The sequence below is a fragment of the Melanerpes formicivorus genome, unplaced genomic scaffold, assembly GCF_026170545.1.
Source record: "Melanerpes formicivorus ecotype bairdi unplaced genomic scaffold, bMelFor1.0.p_v2 SCAF_1, whole genome shotgun sequence".
NCBI lineage: Eukaryota > Metazoa > Chordata > Aves > Piciformes > Picidae > Melanerpes > Melanerpes formicivorus.
The window spans coordinates 22,633,760-22,652,680 of NW_027142353.1; the positions used below are offsets into that span (position 1 = coordinate 22,633,760).

The 18,921-nt window shown below is 46.3% G+C and overlaps 1 protein-coding gene across 5 annotated transcripts in view; it reads right to left on the reverse strand.

Moving 5' to 3' along the window:
• The window catches only part of CARS2 (cysteinyl-tRNA synthetase 2, mitochondrial), a 54,025-nt gene that overhangs the window by 2,214 nt on the left and 32,890 nt on the right, over window positions 1–18,921 (reverse strand). For 4 of the 5 annotated variants that reach the window (XR_010992794.1, XM_068170799.1, XM_068170707.1 and 1 more), the window contains 4 exons: window positions 12,033–12,171; window positions 8,863–8,986; window positions 6,819–6,917; window positions 2,809–3,069 (listed from right to left, as the gene is read on the reverse strand). Coding sequence is in view for 4 of the 5 variants with exons in the window: in XM_068170799.1 (XP_068026900.1) it covers window positions 2,809–3,069; window positions 6,819–6,917; window positions 8,863–8,986; window positions 12,033–12,171 (623 nt within the window). In the remaining variant the exon portion in view is untranslated. The remainder of the gene's footprint in view (window positions 1–2,808; window positions 3,070–6,818; window positions 6,918–8,862; window positions 8,987–12,032; window positions 12,172–18,921) is intronic. The other variant, XM_068170761.1, reaches the window with a different exon arrangement.

The window sequence follows — 18,921 nt, forward strand, 5'->3', positions numbered from 1 at the left end:
GCATCACAGGATATTAGAGGCCAAAATGGACCTCTGGAGATCTTTGAGTTCACCTGCCCTACCAGAATCTAGTGCAGGTCGCATGGGTACGCATCCAGATGGCTCTTGAAAGTCTCCAGCGAAGGAGACTCCACAACCTCTCTGGGGAGCCTGTTCCAGTGCTCTGTGATACATACAGTGAAGAAGTTCCTCCTCACATTGAGGTGGAGCCTCCTGTGCTGTAGTTTATATCCAGTGCCCCTTGTGCTATCATAGGGCACAAGGGAGGAGAAGCAGTCCTTACTTGACACCCAGCCCTCATATATTTATATACATTTATTAGATACCCTCTCAGTCTTCTCCAGACTAAAAAGCCCCAGGTCTCTCAGCCTCTCCTCCTAAAGTAGTGCTCCAGTCCTTTAGTCATCCTTGTAGTTCTCTGTTGGACTCTCAGGTAGATCCCAGTCCCTCTTGAACTGGGGTGCCCAGAAGTGGATGCGATATTCCAGGTTGAAATATGACAATGTTATGTGAGCTCTGACTCATGAAAATGAGTCTAGAACAGTGTTGAATGTTCTTCAAAGTGGTAACAGTTGTAGCATGAATACCTAATTACTACATTTCATTTAAGTAGCACAGATCAGCTTGCATTTGAAGCATGCTGTATTAACATGAAAAGACTGGTGGATATTCTAATCTGTTGCAAGTTCTGTAGCTTCAGAGAACCAGAACACTGTCTGCATGGAGCAGCACCTACAAGCCAAAGGAGAAATCACCCTTTCTACAAAGCTGATTTTTAAGGGAATTAAATTATTATAGTGTGCCCCAAATTGCTACTCCCTTTCTGGAGTGCCCAGCCCCAAACCAGGGCTTCCTAGTCGACTGCACTGAGTGGAGATGAGGCTTCTGTATTTCCTCTGTTCTGCTGCTTTTCCCCCTGCACATGTACTGAAGAAGCTGCTGGCTGAGTTCACCCACACCTGACAGAGGCAGAGCACATTAATGGATGTGTTAACCGTGTGCATATCATGGAGCTCATGAAAGTTTCATGGAAATCAAAGACTGAGTAGAAAAGAGAAATTCAAATTACTTCCACAAGTGCTTATTAGGCAAGCACAGCTGCTAGGCACTGTGTTACCCTGGCAGTTCTGGCAATAGCCAGCCTAGGGCAACTGGCCAAACCAAGCCGAGCACACTTGTGCTGAGCATGAGGGTGGCAAGAGCTCTGCTTTGGGCAAGGCCCTATCTTGCCATGTGTGTGCTCTGACAAATCTGTGTGAAGAACTGCAGAGCTGCATTGCTCAGTTTGCAGGACTCTTCTGGGGATTTGCAACATCTGGGTGATCTTCACAGCACACCTTCAGATAATTCCTCAGCATCAGCAAAAAAAAGCAGGCGTTCAGATGCACGCAGTGCGCGCTCACACATGCACGCAGTGCGTGCTCACACATGCACATGTGTTTCATCTTCAGGAGCAGGCTATTCTGGGCCAATCAGGAGACAAATTATTCCAAGTTTCAGATACTTTTAAAAGCTCCAGCAATAAATGGAATGGATGGAATCCTGTCCGAGGCTAATTTCTCAGAAGTTATTAACTGTCCATAAATCCCTCTAAAAGCAAATCAAAACAAATCTTCAAAAGGGTGAAGGTGGAGCTGCAGCTGTTCTGCAAAACAGATCAAAAGGGAGCCATCTTCTCCAAGAGTTTGTTTCAGTCCAGTTGTTTGGATTTGCAAGCTTTCTTGACAGATAAGTGAGGATTTAGCTATGTACAAACACGTTTAGGAAGCAGATGTTCTAACTTAGCACAGTCCTCCTTTGCTTTCACAGCTGTAACTCACCCACTGCTGTGCTTTGGTCCTCACCCCAGTTGGATCAGCACACTCACTTTCGTCTGACATCTTGAGACAGCTGACCACACTTCATACTTGCTTTTAGAGGTGTGTTGACAAATGACAACTCTCATGTTCAGCAATAAAAGAGGGTGTGTGCTGTCACCCCCTAATGTCATTGTGCCTTATATCCTCCCATTGGTAAAACAATGTAAGGAGACTGCACAAGGCTCAGTTCCAAGTGAGGGAAAAATGAGCAATGGGAACTGGAGGGAGAGAAGGGGAAAGACATTGGAGAAAAAGTGGAGGATTATTCTGCATGTAACCCAAGAGGGGCTGGAACAGAGGTGACAAAGGCAGTGAAGCAAGAAGAACTAATACAGCACCTGGAACCAGGGGAAGACAGTAAGCTAGTGAGCAGGAGACACTGATGGAAAAGGAAAAGAGCTGTGGCATTAGGCAGAGGCTAAAAGCAGAAAGCAGGGTGGAAAGAAGTGGTACAGGAATCAGGGAATGTGCTTATGGCTTAGGAGTAGACGGGAATGGAAATGCTAATGATGGAAAAAAGTCTCTCTCAGGAGGACTTGGGGGAATGTAGAAACAGTAAACAGAAGGCATTGCTTTCATAAGTCTTATCAGTTTACTTTCCAGTTCTTCTGCAGCCTGTTCAAAAGATTGCACACATTACTCAGGCCTCTCCTTCTGGATTGAACCTGGGCAACTTAGGGATTCCTGAATATTCCCATATTTTCAGTGTCTAAATAGCACAACCTTAGTAACTGAAGAAATAGGGGCAGCTTGCATGGAGGCAGGAGGCTGAGGGGGAGCAGAAGAGAAAGCCAGCAGCACAGCCAGGCAAGGACTTCCATCTCCTGCTACTGCAGTTGTACAGGGGACAGGGCACAAAACAAAGCTGCTGAAGGGGCAGAAGTGCAAGAATAAATGCTGCCTTAACGTAGTAACTCTGGGCCTCATAAAGAAGGTCACTGTCCTCTACCTGTATGTGGATTCCAAAGGCAGCAAGGTCGCCACGCAGACTGTCACAAGCCTCTAGGAGTGGTTTTCTCTCCCGCATTAACTGCTGCCTCTTTTCCTTTTGTTCCTGTTTCAGTCCTTTGGCTCCCATGGCACCCTCCACTGGCACAGTGTTGTCTGCTTCTGGAAGAGCGAGTGCGTAATGACGGACCTTGGCTCGGAACCTTACGAGCTCATCAATGACATTAGAGAGCACAGCAGAGTTGTCTCCTCCCAGAGCCACCTAGAAATCAAACAGGTTGTCTTACAATCTGAGAATGGTTTTACAAAATCCACCCCAACTCCAGAGGCCTTGTCACCTCTCTTGCTTTTCAATCTTCTATAAATTGGTATGATTAAAATGTCACAATCTTATTAATGCTGGACAAAAAGTTACAGTGCAATCATACTTTGAAGCAGTTCAGCATATTCCTACACAGGAAAAGGCTAATTTGGAGCAGGGAACACAAGAAATTTCTACTCTAAGTGACAGAGCACTGGAACAGGCTGCCCAAAAGATTGTGGAGTCTCCTCCTCTAAAGACTTTCAAGACCCATCTGGATGCGTTCCTGTGTGACCTGCCGCAGTTGATCCTGCTTTGCATGGGTGTTGGTCTCCATTATCTCCAAATGTCCTTTCCAACCACTACCCATTCTATGATTCTAGGCTAACATAACATGCTGCATAACCCAACAGTGGAACCCATCCCCATGGGAAATTTCCAAGATGCCAGCAACGTGCATAAATTAAGAAGGGATTGGACACGTTCATGAAGGCCTGGCAACATCCTTACGATACAGCTAGGGAGGCCCGGCCACCAACTCAGACAGATCCTCAGCTGTAAACATCTACAGAGCTATAGCACATCAGCCCCTCTCTCTGCCTCTGAGCTCCTTCAGGAAACAAGGATTTTGGCTGTAAGTCTAGACTACTCTTTCTTCTTCTTGCATCTACAGAAAACCTCCCAATCCATTGATCCGATTTGCCTTATCCAAAGTTTAATTTACCCAAGAAGACCAGTCTGGGCCTTTGACTAAACTGGTCTAGTGGAAGGCATCTCTGCCCATGGCAGGGTGTTTGGAACTAGACCATCTTTAAGGTTGTCTACTCAACCCAAACCATTCTATGATTCATTCTATGACCAAGCAGCAGCCATTGCACACAATGGGCATTTTCTGGCTGCTGCCTGGCCCTTTCCTTCCCTCAGCCAGCTCCAAGCTTCTGCAGCCTCCTCTGTCTTCACAGATATCTTGCTGGTCAACACCAAAAGAAGGGAACAACCTCACTCCTCCCAGATGGTCTTGCTCTGACTTCTGCCAGGACAGAGGCTCAGGGACTAGCAGAAGAGGAAGGCCACTCCTTAGCACTGGCACAGGCAGGCTGCTGGTCTCACTCTCAGCAGAGAAAGTCTCTCTGTTCCTCATTACAGGCAAACTCCTCTGGGGGAGGGAAGAGACAAACCCCCAACAAACAAGAAAACTGCAGTACTTTATCACTAAGACACATGAGGGGGAGCAGACAATGAAGCAATGAAATGTAAAGCACACCAAGGCTGGGGGCAAAGTTGCTGGCAGTGACGCTCAACTGGGAGCAGAAGAGCAGCTGAGTAATTAAAGCCAGAGGGGACTTTATTTAGTCACTGAACAGCAGGATGGAAATGAAAGGGAGTAGTTTCAGAGGTCACTGACTCAAGCAAACAAAGAGGAGGAGAAGGAGATGAAGGGGTAAGCTATTGGAGTGTGAGATGCTCAGTGCTAACCACAGTCCTAAAAGGCAAATTCCCCACAATTTCGAAACATGTAAACATAGTAAAGGAGTTTGAGATTGAAGAAGGTAATAAATCTAAATTCCAGAAATGCTCCATTGTAACCTAGGACACATAAGAGAGCAGAATAAATGCTTTAATACAGAAGGGAGATGAAAGACAAATGATGGGGGGGGCAAGAAACACACCCCTACAAACACCACTGCCAAAGTTCAAACCAGACACCTACTCATGACACAAGGCAAGATCCTGCAGAAGGAGGGGCAGCTACAGGAGATGACAGGATTCAATCTCCATGTAAAACACAGTGTAGCCTCTCTGACGTGATCTACAGTTTCTTCCCCTACAGTACCAACCGATGCAAACAGCTTGTAAGGAATTTTATATGGAAATTTAGACCTTGCCTACTCCACAGATGGTCACCTGTTTGCCCCAGCTGCACTTGCAGTACAGCAGAGAGGAAGACCTCATGTTTGCTCTTCAGCTCTAAAAGGCACAATGGTTTCCACCCATCATCTCTTCAGACAAATCCATTTTACCTGCCTGTGGCTGTCCAACTCCTTTCTCTTGCCAAGGCAGAGAGAGACAGGCAGTCTTATTTTACACAACCCATCCCTTTGTTGTGCCTCTCACTCCATCGACTGCTGCAGAAGCACAGGCAGCTATAAAGTTATAGACTATAAAGTTAATTACCTGAGATTAATCCCATTCCAAGAGTGTTCCGTATGTAAACATCCAAATGAAGAGAGGCCAGCCACAGCCCTCCATAGCCTCTACATTAAATTGTCAGCACAGTGACAGCCAGGCAGCTAGCCCTCTCCCAGACCACCCACAGGCCAGGGCCCCCAGTACTCCGGGACTGCTCCTGGCTAAGAGGCAAGAAAGGTTGGATGCTGAGCTGTTGTGGCTTGTCTTGAGGTCAGAGAACACTCCCTATATCATTTTAGTTCCTGGTGTGTGCTAGCAGCCCACAGACCTTTACGATGAAGATTTTGATTTACTCATTTGATGGAAGCTGAAAGAGCAGAGGGACAGATTCTGATGTGCTACTCCTTCCTGCCTACCTCACACTCGGTGTCTTCTGCTGACCCAGAGAAACTAGCACAGCATACAAATGAGAGAAGTGTTCAGACACTTGTTTCAGCAAAAATAAAGGTGCAGCAGGCACCTGCATACAGACAGGCCAGAATCAGGAGGAATTACTTTGCCATGCAATTTACAGACCAATAGAAGTGTTTAATACAACACTAAAATGTAACACGCAAAACCATGGGGTATGAGGAGCAGCAGAAAGCCAAATCACATCCAACTGCTGGTTTGTGGAAAAATACACAAATAGGCAAAGTAAATAAATGCATTTATTGCTACACTGCCTGACTTTCAACAGATGAAGAACATTGCTTAATTTTTTTATCCTCTTCTCCCCATACCCAACAGAAATTTTTGCAGAACAGTTTCTTTAAAGAAAGTTTTCCACTTCTTGAAAGTGGAAACTTCTTCTCCAGATTTGAGCAAAACGGAGCACAGGACAGCCTGTTAAGTCTCCAACACACTGTGTCATTTCAATGCTCCCCTTCCTAACATCAGAGTATTGCCTCATATTTATTACTCTCTTGCTTGTGCAGTGCTTTGTTTTGAGCTTTTCTCTCCCTTTTGTTCCCTCCTCATTCCTACCTTGCCAAACACTAGAGGATATGTAAGGTACTCCAATGATGAGTCCCCTCACCACCCTCCCCTCCTCACACCTCACCACAGCTCAAGGCAGAAGAGCTCTTTTCCCCACACCCTGGCTTTCCGCAGAGGAGCTGGACCTCAGCTCCTGCTATGCAGTGAGGTCACAACTACAAATACTCACACGGCTGTCAGTCAACCTGGGTGCAACCATCAGAAACGAGTGGAAAAACCAGGGGGAAAGCCAGACACACAACAGAACCACCTTAAAGGCTTCCAGTGGTAACTTTTTTCTTGTTTCATTCCTCAGACTTCTACTTCCACAGCACAATTGCTGTAGAAATCACAAAAGAGTATCTCCAAGAAAAAAGCCTACACTTTGTTCCACCTGCTCACATGCTCTCCTAAGACATCACAGCAAAAAGTGCAAGCAGTGCAGGAAGGTTTACTGAAGCCATAAATAACCCTGCTACATCTGATGCCTTTAGAAAGCATTCTATAAAACACAACACTGGTGCTGCCACCACATCAGAGCACGCAGAAGAGATGTTTCATACCTGTCTTTCTCCAAAGGACATCCCAAGGGCATTAAAGAAGCCTTCTATATAGGAAATAATGCTTCCATACACAACAGAACTTCTAGGAGATCCAGCATCCTGTTTAAAAAACACTCAAAAGAGATTGTCCAGTCAATACATATTACAGAATTCAGCATCGCTCTGTAGCCTAGTCCACAAGGGAAATATTACTGATTGTATAGACCTGCCTCCACCAGCAACACCTGCCCAAATGGGAGCTTTTAGAGATATAAAAGCACCTCATAACACAGAGGGAAAAGCTTTAAGCAAAGGGGGGAGGGAAAGAGTTTATTACCAGCATGTAGAGCAAGGAGAAGAGATGTGTGAAGCTGCTATGCATTACGTGTGTGAAGTAAATGCGACCTAAAAATAGCACTTCTGGGTATGAAAGTGCTGTGTATATAAAAACAAAACAAAAGAACAAAATCCCAGCTGCAAGGGCACCTATAAAATAAATGATTAAAAAACCCCAAATCCTTTTTGAGTGTGTTATTGATTTAAACAACGTGAAGGCTGCTTTGAGATAGCTTAGGGCATTTTGTCATGCCCCAGTAGCACCAGCAACCACCAGCAGCAGTGATAAAAGAGTGGGTTTAAGATTGCTTGTATTTCTTTTCTCTATATTCATTTCACACACACCAAAAATAAATAAAATTAAGATTAAATGACAGACTGAGAAGCAACTTAGGGGACTAACCCTTGCCTAAAAAAAGAGTGATGACATACACAACCAAATTAGCAGGCGGTACTGGATTTTATCCAACATCCCCATTAGGACCTGAGATAAGAAATAACCTAAAATGTGCAAAAGATGTGAGCTAGAAGAAGCTGAGGGAAAGGGACAGGAATGTTTCAACTAAGGAGGGAATGGTGAGCTTAAAGAGAGGAGTGAGTAGTTATATTTACGTCAGTTTACTCACAGTCCTTAAGGAAAACACCACAGCACACAGTCAGTAAGAGTAATGCTCAGACTGCTGCACTGCACCCAGAAAAGCACAACCAGAAATCTCTGTCAATGGCCCCACAAATACCCCCCCAGTTCTCAATAAAAGGATTGACAGAAGGAATTCAGGGAAAAATAGCAATGGCTGGCAAAATGAGGCTACTTGTACTGAGGAGTGGTAGTGCTGCTACAGATCCCTGCTGCAAACTGGCTCAGGTAAGGGATTTGCTGAGAGTCGTTTTATAAAGATAAAGCTAAGGACAGAATTTAAAGCCAGTGCTGAAACACAACCATAAGAAGGCAGGATTTCTAAACCTACAGGCTAATTCTCTCTTAAAATCAGTTATCACTACATACCCAACATCTCTTGTACATTGTGGATGTGATGACACAAGCAATCAAGGAGCACAGCAACAAGGCTGAGCTGCTCGCTCGGAGCAAGAAAAGGGAGCTGTTGGGAGAAGACCCAGAAGTGCTTCAGACTGTGCTTACAGCTCAGGTCTTGTCCTTACCGGAGGCCTCCTTCGTGTCAGCACCAACAGATCTTAACAAGGTCTCAATTTGCCAAAAGCCATCTGAAGATGGACTCATGCAGGCATGCTGAGGCCACAATTACAGTTTGCTGACCGCAGAAGGCACTTGGTCCCCAAAGCTGAACTCACAATCGTAACTGCCCGGTGCGCCTGGGACTGCCTGCCAAAGCCCCCGATGGAAACCACTATTTCCCAATTTAGGTTGACTTCTGTGCATGAGTATTAAGCAAAGAAGCAGGGTAAGAACATAAAACCAGCATTAAAATTAGCAGCATGCCACAATGGCTTCAGGCTTCTCAAAAACCTTAGGTATACATAATGTAAAGCAGCAGGAAAGAAACATCTTTTGGACACAACAAAGCACAAAACAACAGCCCCACACAATTCCTGCGATACGGTCAGGACAAATGGGCACCATTAAGGTCAACAATTTATGGAGCTCTGTTTCTGCTGGTTTCTTGTGTGAACAATAAACTAATCTGTCTGCATTAAACAGTAGGACAGTGGACAGCTGTCATTTTCTGATCCCTGTATCCTAATGGGTTACCTTAGTAACAGCCTTAAGCTGTCTGTTGCCATGGTGAATGAGGTCCATAATTGCTGCAACAGCCCTGGAGGTGTCAAAGTCATCTGCAAAAGCAGCCTTCACGGTTACTTTTGTGTTGGCCAGCCTTTAAGAAGAAAAAGTAATGTTTCAGATAAGACAAACAAGATGCCAGCAGTACGCTGAATTCATCAGCTATTCAGCTAGAGGGAAGTCATCAAAAGGACACTGTCATTTCCTTCCCAGCTCTCCTAAGATGGGCTGTGCTGCAGCGATCAGGGAGAATACATCTTTCAGCTCCAAAGAGAAAACTTGATGCATGTCAAAATCCAAAGTGCTACATCCCTTCAATAAATACATGGTTAATCACAGGAGCCAACAACAGCAGAGCAAGGCCTGCCTTCATCATTTCAAAACAGATGGAAAATGAGGTTAATATTTAACACATTAAAGATTTTGCTGAGCTCTTCCCAGCAGCCTTTTTTTCATGCTAACAGCACACTGCTCTTCCAAAGCCACATCACACACATCGCTCCCATGCCTGGCAAGAGAGCTGACCTGGAGTCAGCCAGGAGTCCCGTTGGCAGGATCTGCCTCAGAAGCAGGTGCTGCTTCCTCATTTTCTGGGTGAGCCCAATCCCAGTCATGAGCATCCATTCAGATGGAAAGGTTTGGTGGGACAGTTCACCTAACAGTGCCAAAAGTCATTGAGCAACCATCACTCCTGCTGCAGCCACTGTGAGTGGGAGGACAAGGACAGCAGCAGGAATAAACCCTGAGCTGCAAACAGCCGTTGGAGGTGTGCTCTTGTACACAGCCAGGCAAAGCAGACCTCCAAAGCACTGACTCCAGAATGTAATTTCATGATAAAGCTCAGGGCACAGGGCTACCTGGGGAACCTCAAGCTATCCTAGCACCTCTGGGGCTTTCCTGAACCTTATTTTGCCTGTATCCAACTGCTTTTGCCTGAAACACCTGCCTCCCTTCAGGACTGCTGCCCTAACTCAGTCCTCCCAACACTGCTCCCTCCAAGCTTCCTCCATTCTGCTGAATATCTACCATTTCCCTAATTAAGAGCTCTGTTTCATTTTGGTTGTTTTCACATCTACTGATACACAAGTGCCCTCCCACATGTCCCCTACTGACAATCCATTTCAACTTCCCACAAGCTTCATGTCTCTCAGTCTTATCTCTCACCAACAGGTCTCCTGCAGCCTCCTGCTGAGGGACTTATATTAACCAGTTGTGGCATTTGGCAAAAGCAGCCCAACTTCCTCATAACACACTCCAGTGCCCCTTGCAAGCCTTATTTGGTGCAGCCACAAGCTCCCTGATAGCAAGATGCTCACACCACAAGGAAGTTGCCTCTCACTTCTACAGCACAGGCCATTCCTCCTCTGATCCCATGTCCTGGAGCTGCCTGCATACACATGCTTCAGGATGCTCAACACCCCTCCTACGCTGACTCCAGAACATTGTGCTCATCTTCTCAGCTTTGCACCCAATGACAGAGAGCCTTTCTCTCCTGGATGATGACCTGAGTTTCCTAATAGATTCCAAAGATTCTTCTTGTCACTGTCAGGGCCACAACAACTATAAAAGAACAGTGTGGCCAGCAGGAGCAGGGAGGTCATTCTGCCCCTGTACACTGCACTGGTTAGGCCACACCTCGAGTCCTGTGTCCAGTTCTGGGCCCCTCAGTTTAGGAAGGATGTTGACTTACTGGAATGAGTCCAGAGAAGGGCAACGAAGTTGGTGAGAGGCTTGGAACACAAGCCCTATGAGGAGAGACTGAGGGAGCTGGGGCTGCTTAGCCTGGAGAGGAGGAGACTCAGGGGTGACCTTATTGCTCTCTACAACTACCGGAAGGGGGGTTGTAGACAGGCAGAGGTTGGTCTCTTCTCCCAGGCAGCCAGCACCAGAACAAGAGGACACAGTCTCAGGCTGCACCAGGGGAAGTTCAGGCTGGAGGTCAGGAGGAAGTTTTACACAGAGAGAGTGATTGCCCATTGGAATGGGCTGCCCGGGGAGGTGGTGGAGTCGCCGTCACTGGAGGTGTTCAGGAGGAGACTTGACAGGGTGCTTGGTTGCATGGGTTAGTTGATTAGGTGGTGTTGGGTGATAGGTTGGACGTGATGATCTTGAAGGTCTCTTCCAACCTGGTTTATTCTATTCTATTCTATTCTATTCTAATTTCTTCTTTCCCTATGACATCTCTGCCCCTTGCCAATTTCTTAGTAATCCCTTCTGTCCTCTGCTGCATGCCACAATGCCAGCCAGCTTGACTACATGCTCACATGGCCAAAAGTGTATTAATTTCCAGTTGTCCTCTTTCTTCTTCACTTGCTAATGCACAGTTCTACTTATGAACTGGACAGCCTCACAACTTCGGTCACAGCTTCACCCCTTCAGGAGGGGAAGATGCCTATGTGAGTACAGACATGCTGTACTAACTTGGTGAACTCAATCTTTTCACAGTATCACCAAGGCTGGAAGAGACCTCAAAGATCATCAAGTCCAACCTGTCACCACAGACCTCATGACTAGACCATGGCACCAAGTGCCACATCCAATCCCCTCTTGAACACCTCCATGGATGGTGACTCCACCACCTCCCTGGGCAGCCCATTCCAATGGCTAAGAACTCTCTCAGTGAAGAACTTTCTCCTCACCTCAAGCCTAAACTTCCCCCTGGCGCAGCTGGAGACTCTGTCCTCTTCTGGTGCTGGTTGCTAGAGAGAAGAGACCAACCCCTTCCTGGCTACAACCTCCCTTCAGGTAGTTGTAGAGAGCAATGAGGTCTCCCCTGAGCCTCCTCTTCTCCAGGCTAAACAATCCCAGCTCCCTCAGCCTCTCCTCAAAGGGCTTGTGCTCAAAGCCTCTCACCAGCCTTGTTGCCCTTCTCTGGACACATTCAAGTGACCAGAAGTTTCCAACCAGAACAGCTCTACAATTCCATAAATAACAAGGATTTAAAAAATACAATGAACTAAATGTAGCAGACTGCCTACAAAAAGGAGGGAAAAAAAGCTGCCTTTGGTGAAGCCTGACAGGAACAATTGCTTCCATATTCTCCTCCTTAAACAGATCTCTACAATGTTCAGCCCTCTGAGCCTGTTGGCAAACTATTGCTCAAGCAATCACAATCTTTAAAATACAGGAGATGTACTTACCTTTCCCACAGTATGTCTTCTCTAACAGGGTCACATAGCAGCTCTCCTTTTATATAAGCATTTGCATCTCTAATAAATGAGGAGATTGCCTGAAGAAGGTGTTTTGCATCATCCATGCTCTTGTCACTAAATTCTACTGCTAAGGAAAAAAAAACCTGGGGGTTATGACAAAGAGGTACAGTACTTCTCTTTCACCAACCAGAAAGACTGCATTAGCTCCCTCCACTAACATGGCACACAGACAGACACTGCATTCAGTGGGACTTTCACTTTGGCAAGCAATTGGTTTTGGAAACTATCATTGTCCACTTCTACTGGCTTAGGGTTAAACAGGTTCCTCTCGCCTTTCCTACATCCTCAGAAGTGCAGGTGCTGAACTAGCTCCCTGTCATTTTACTGTGAGCTGCCATAAGAAGCAATTTTTTCACTTCACAGAATATACATGGTTGGAAGAGACCACAAAGATCATCCAGTCCAACCCTCGACCCAGCACTAAACCATATCCCTAAGTGCCACATCCACATGCTGCTTGAACACCCCCAGGGATGGTGACTCCACCACTGCCCTGGGGAGACCATTCCAATGCTTGATAACCCTTTCAGTGAAAAAATATTTCCTAATATCCAGCCTAAACCATTTCCCCTGGCACACCTTATGCACATTTTCTCTGGTCCTGTCACTTGTCATCAAGGAGAAGAGGCTTGTTCCTTGTAGGTCATGTGCTCCAGGCCCTTCACCAGCCTCTCTACCTTTCTCTGGACACACTCCAGCATCTCAATATCCTTCCTATACAGAGAGACCCAGAACTGAACACTGTCCTGGTGGACACAGCATTTCTAATACAAGCCAGGATGCCACTGGCTTTCTTAATCACCTGGGCATGCTGCTGATTCATGTTCAGTCAACTATCAACCAAGACCCGCAGGTCCCTCTCCAAGTTGCAGTTTTCCAGCCATACATCCCCATGTTTGTAGCTTTCCATGGGGTTGGTGTGACCCAGGCTCAGAATTTGGCACTACTACCTTATTGAACTTCATACAATCAGCCTTGGCCCAATGACATAACTTGTCTTGATCTCGCTGTAAAAGCTTTCCTACCCTCTAGCAGATCCACACACCCACCCTTGGTGTCATCTGCAGACTTACTGAGGGTGCATTCAGTCCCTTTCTCCAGGTCGTTAATAAAGGTATTTCAGAGGTCAGATCCCAGCATTTAACCCTGGGAAACACCACCAGTGACTGGGCACCAGCCAGATTTAACTCCACTCACCACCACTCTTTGGGCCCATCCATCCATCCCATTCAGAGTGCACTTGTGCAAGCCTTGTACCATGAGATTCTGAAGGAGAATGCTGGGGGACACAGTGTCAAAGGCTTTACTAAAGTCCAGGTAGACAATGTCCACAGCCCTTCCCTCATGCACGAGGCAGGTCACGTGTTGTAGAAGATCAGATTAGTAAGACTGGACCTGCCTTTGATAAATCCATGCTGACTGGGCCTCATCACCTGGTTGTCTTGTATGTGCCATGTGATATCACTCATGATGACCTGCTCCATAACCTTTCCTGGAACCAAGGCCTTGCAGGCCTGTAGCTCTCTGGATCATCCTTTTGGCCCTTCTTGTAGATGGGTGTCGCATTAGCTACCCACCAGTCAACTGGGACCTCCAATAACACACAATTTTCTGTAGAAGAGTACTTGGACCCCACACAAGACAGCTCACCTGACTGTGGTGCAGGTTGTGTCCACCAAGGCCAGGCCTAATTTTAAACACATTCCTTCCCACAACATTACGAAGTTGCTTACCTGAATCAAAGCCCCATTCACAGCCAGTGCAGCATTGCTTCACTGTTTTATGCCTGACCTCTGTGCTAAGGTACATACAAACTATAACCTGCAACACATTCCGAACCTCTTCAGCACTGAGCCTGGCCTGTAGCTTCCACAGTAATCTCACCCTGGCTCCTACATGTTACAGCCAACTGTGCGGTAACACTGCCCAGACATGGCTCTTTAAAGCAGGCAGTCTGAGCAAGGGGACAGATCTCAGAGGGCAGGAACAGAGCAGCCAGATGTAAAACCTGATCTTGGCCCCATTAGCCTAAATCCCAAAGAAGCCTAACTGTTTTAACAGACATTCTGTAGGCTTTAACCCAGTGTAACTAAGGCACAAATCTGAACCTGTATTTGCCAGATTTTCCATTTCTGTGTAATTAAAAATCTGTGTTACTGCCTGATGAACACTGGTTTTAAATTTAAAAGATGAGTAAAACTTAAAAGACCCACGTACAGACTTTCAGAAAACAGTGAAATATCAAAAGAGATCATTTATATCCACTAAGATTATTCCACTGATTACCCTGGTTACAGGAACTCCATGAGAATACTTGATGAAAGTTTATCCCCATGAAGCCTGCTTTGATTAAAGCCATTCTTCTTCCCCAGATCACAGCATTCTCCTGAACTACCGCCTGCAGGCACTGCAAACCCACAGCATTACACATGCAAGCCCCGCTCTATAAACCTTCACCGTACTCCCTCCTCCTTCTATTCTTTGCCACTGAGGGCATCACCAAGTCACAGAACATATACTTAGACCCAACAGATAACTAAAGATCAGAGACACCAAAACCTTACAGCTCACCCAGGTTCACAAAACCATTGGAGTGGTTCTGGTGAGCAGGAAAGTTTTGTGGGAACAAAACCCCACTGCCTGCAGCGGGCTTGCAGACCATCAGTCTAACTGCATAAAACAAAGCCACTGCTGAGGAGATGCAAGAGGAGAAGTGGTACCTCACAATGGGGTCCCACAGGCCTTCAGAGGCAGCATCTCTCCTTTTAAGCTGCACCCAGAAGTAGCCTGGCAGGCATATTGCTGTTGGGGCACCATGTTGTTACATATGGCATCTATGAAAGACCTTTACCCAGCAGCCCCAGCTGCACTGAAAGGTGGTGATTCAGGTCAAGAAGAGGACAGTCAGAGGCATCAGCCAAAGCATAAGGCCTGGATCACCACCACTGCCACCACCTTTGCCCCACCAGCTTGAGCAGGTAGAACGGGCAACAGAGCTGAGGGGCTCTCTGCAAAAACTGTGGAAGAGTGATGTCCTGCATCAAAGTCCCTTCCTTCTGAATTTTCTCCTCCTCCTTATGAGTAAGGCATCGAGCTTTACCCTCTCTTTGACCATGGTCATCATGGGAGGAGGCCTCCACTAGCACAAAACACATGTACTTCCCTGGACATGGCCCTCCAGTCCTTGCCCATCTGTGGTTGGAGTAATTTGTAGTCGTGCTTCTCCCCAAGTGCCTATCAGCATGCACATAGGCCCAGACCACAAAAAAGGCCCATTCCACACCCAAGATCTGCATAAAATGGAGCACCAAGCATGAGCCACATTCCCAACTGTCAGACACTGCCCTCATTTGTCTGCCTATGAAGATCTTTTACAGGCTTTCTCCAACAAGCATGGTAACATCACCCAATCCCCAAACCTGGATTTAAGCAAGTACATACGGCTCTTCGTCACAAGCAGGGATGGTGGGAACCATCACTAACAGGTTTAAGCTATGAAATTCTTTTTAGGAACAAAGAGAATGTGCTAAGTGTCTCACTTATAAAAATATTTAGGAAACAGCAAGATGTGGAGGGCAGTACAGTTATCTTTGGTCTAAAGGGAATTGATAGCAGCTATCTGAACTGCCAGGCTACACAGTAAATACCTGGCTCTAACTCTTTAACCGGACAACAAATAACCACACTCTGACGTACCACCACCATATCCTTTCATCAAACCTACCTATATAGGCACAGGTAGCCCTCTGTTTTTATCAGAGGCAGGTGTTAAACCTAGAACTTAAAAAAAAAAGTCACATCCTTCTTGCAGAGGTTTACAATGCAGCCAACTGACCTGCAGGCAGTGTAGCTCCTTGCCTCAAGGGAACTCAAAAATTGCTGTCCAGTCAGCTTTTGTTTGCAGGACAAATATCATAGAATCACAGAAACATTCAGGTTGGAAAAGACCCCCAGGATCATCAAGTCCAACTATTGACCCTACTTTACAAAGCTCACCCCTAAACCATATCCCCAAGCACCACATACAAATGACCTTTAAACACATCCAGTGTTGGTGACTCAACAACCTCCCTGGGCAGCACATTCCAATGCCTGACCACTCTTCCTGTGAAATTTTTTTCCTGATGTCCAGTCTAAACCTACCCTGCTGCAGTTTGAGGCCGTTCCCTCTTGTTCTCACAGGTAATTAGCAATACAAGAGACCAGCACCAACCTCTCCACAACATCCTTTCAGGTAGTTGTAGAGAGCAATGAGGTCTCCCCTCAGCCTCCTCTTCTCCAAACTAAACAGCCCCAGCTTCCTTAGTCACTCTTGATAAGATTTATTCTCCAGGCCCTTCACCACCTTCGTTGCCCTCCTCTGCACTCACTCCAGAGGAGTCCTGTATTGAGGTGCCCAAAACTGAACACAATACTCAAGGTGTGGCCTCACTAGATCTGAGTACAAGGGAACAATCACGTCCTTACTCCTGCTGGACACAGCATTTCTGATACAAGCCAGGATGCAATTGGCTTTCTTAGCCACCTGGGCAAACTGCTGGCTCATATTCAGACATTTGCTAATCAAAACCTCCAGGTCCCTTTCTGCCAGACAGCTTTCCAGCCACACTTCTCCAAGCCTGTAGCATTGCTTGGGGTTGCTGCGGCCAACGTGCAGGACCTGGCACTCGGCCTTGCTTGCTGAAGCTCATATATAGGATAGTGGTGTAGGTATTAGCCTTTTTAGTTCTTTTTTTTTTAAATACATATTTGTTCAAGACTTCCAAGTGTCCCCAGCTGCAGCCCAAGAACCATTTATGTGTGCACAAAGTAGTTCAAAGAAGCGTCTGTCTTCTGGAAACACGGCATGGACAAGGAAGCTGACAAAATCTCCCACGCCTCTTCCCACCAGCCGTGTTTGCCAGACTAAGATGATCATTAGGTTATCAAGTGCTGGGGTAAGCAAGCTGCACTGTACCACAGAACTGCCTGAACACTCAGTAACTCCATGGGACAAAAAATGATAACACAGCAGGAAGATAAGAAGTTATTAGCAAGCCCTTGTCATACCCTACAGGAATATATGGCAAAGCTCTACCTAGGTATGTCTCTTAAAACAGCTGATTGTGATTGAAATACAAACAAATGCAATAAATGCAAAGTAGAGATGGAGGTAACTCATTAATTGCAAGTGCAATTATCTGAGAGTCACAATTAGCTGCAGCTCAGGAAGACATTTAGATGAATGGTTACACACTACATTTGGTAAAGATGCTTTTCTAAGGGACAGCTGGAGAGCAGCCCCACAGCGCATCACCAACCCTTGCAGCCACTGGAGGGTAACTGCAAGGTAGCACAAGGAGAGCCCACTCCACCACCATACCTCTGCATTACTGGCTTGGGAAGCATGTGTGGAAAGCCATTCATATCTCAACCCCATGGGAAAGGATTCTCAGGGCCAAGGAAGCAGAGCAGACCTGGCAGATCTTTAAAGACACTGTTCTTAGAGTGCGAGAGTTCTTGATCCCCATGTGTAAGAAATCAGGTAAGTAAGGGAAGACACCAGCATGGCTAAATAGAGACCTGCTGGTCAAAATAAAGAGCAAAAAAGAACTGCACAAGCAGTAGAAGCAGAGAGAGGTAATGTGGGAGGAGTATAGGGACACTGCCCTGTTGTGTGGAGATGAGATCAGGAAGGCCAAGGCACAGCTAGAGCTGAACCTGGCAAGGGATGCAAAGAATAATAAAAAGGGTTTCTACAGGTACACCAACTAGCAAATAAAAGGCTCAATGTCCAGATGGTGACAAGTGGTATCCCACAAGGGGACATACTGGGACCAGAGCTGTTCAGCATCTTCATCGGTGATGCAGACAGTGAGACTGCGTGCACCCTCAGCAAGTTTGCAGGTGATACCAAGCTGAGTGGTGTGGGTGATAAGACTGCAGGATAGGATGCCATTCACAGGGACCTGGATAGGCTGGGAAAGTAGGCTGAGGAGAATCTTATGAAGTTCAACAAGGCAAAGTGCAAGGTCCTGCATGTATGTCAGGGCAATTCTAGATATCAACACAGGCTGGGGGATGAGAGCAGCCCTGCAGAAAAAGACTTGGGGGTACTGGTGGATGAGAAGCTGGACATGAGCCAACAGTGTGCACTTGCAGCCTGGAAGGCCAATGGCATCCTGGGCGTGGCAGGTTTAGGCTATGCCTTTAAAATTTAGCTGCAGACGTTGAGCAGAAAAGTAGAAAAAACAGGTGTTAAAAGGAAAACAGAAGATTATTCTAAACAAATTCATTGGACAAAGTCTGGGCTACAGAAGCTGTACCGTAACAATCTTTCACATTTCCCTTCCCATGCTTTTTCTTTTCTCTGGCTTGGCTGTTCTGCTTCTGTTTCAGAGACAGTATCTCTTCTAGCTGGCCTTGAAGATATGAACTAACATTCCTTCCTCTCAACTCCTCTTTTCTTCTGGTACAGTGAGGGAAGAGGTTGGGAGGGGGCAGTGGAGCAGCTCCCCTGGTCTCTGGGGGAACCAGAGGAGAGCCAGGGAGGTTTCTATGTTGTTTGCCAATTGTAAATACCTGTATAATATTGTAAATGCTGTAGATTTTGTACATATTCATTGCATTCCATTGCAGAGTGTAGTTTTTGCTTGTAAATACAGCTTTCATTTGCTTCCAACTGAGTTAGTCATGCTAAGTTAATACTGATGGGAAACGTCAACCCACCACACCGGGCTGCATCAAAAGAAGCATGTCCAGCATATCGAGAGAGGTTATTCTGCCACTCAGCTCTGGTGGGACCTCACCTGAAGTACTGTGTCCAGCTACAGAAACC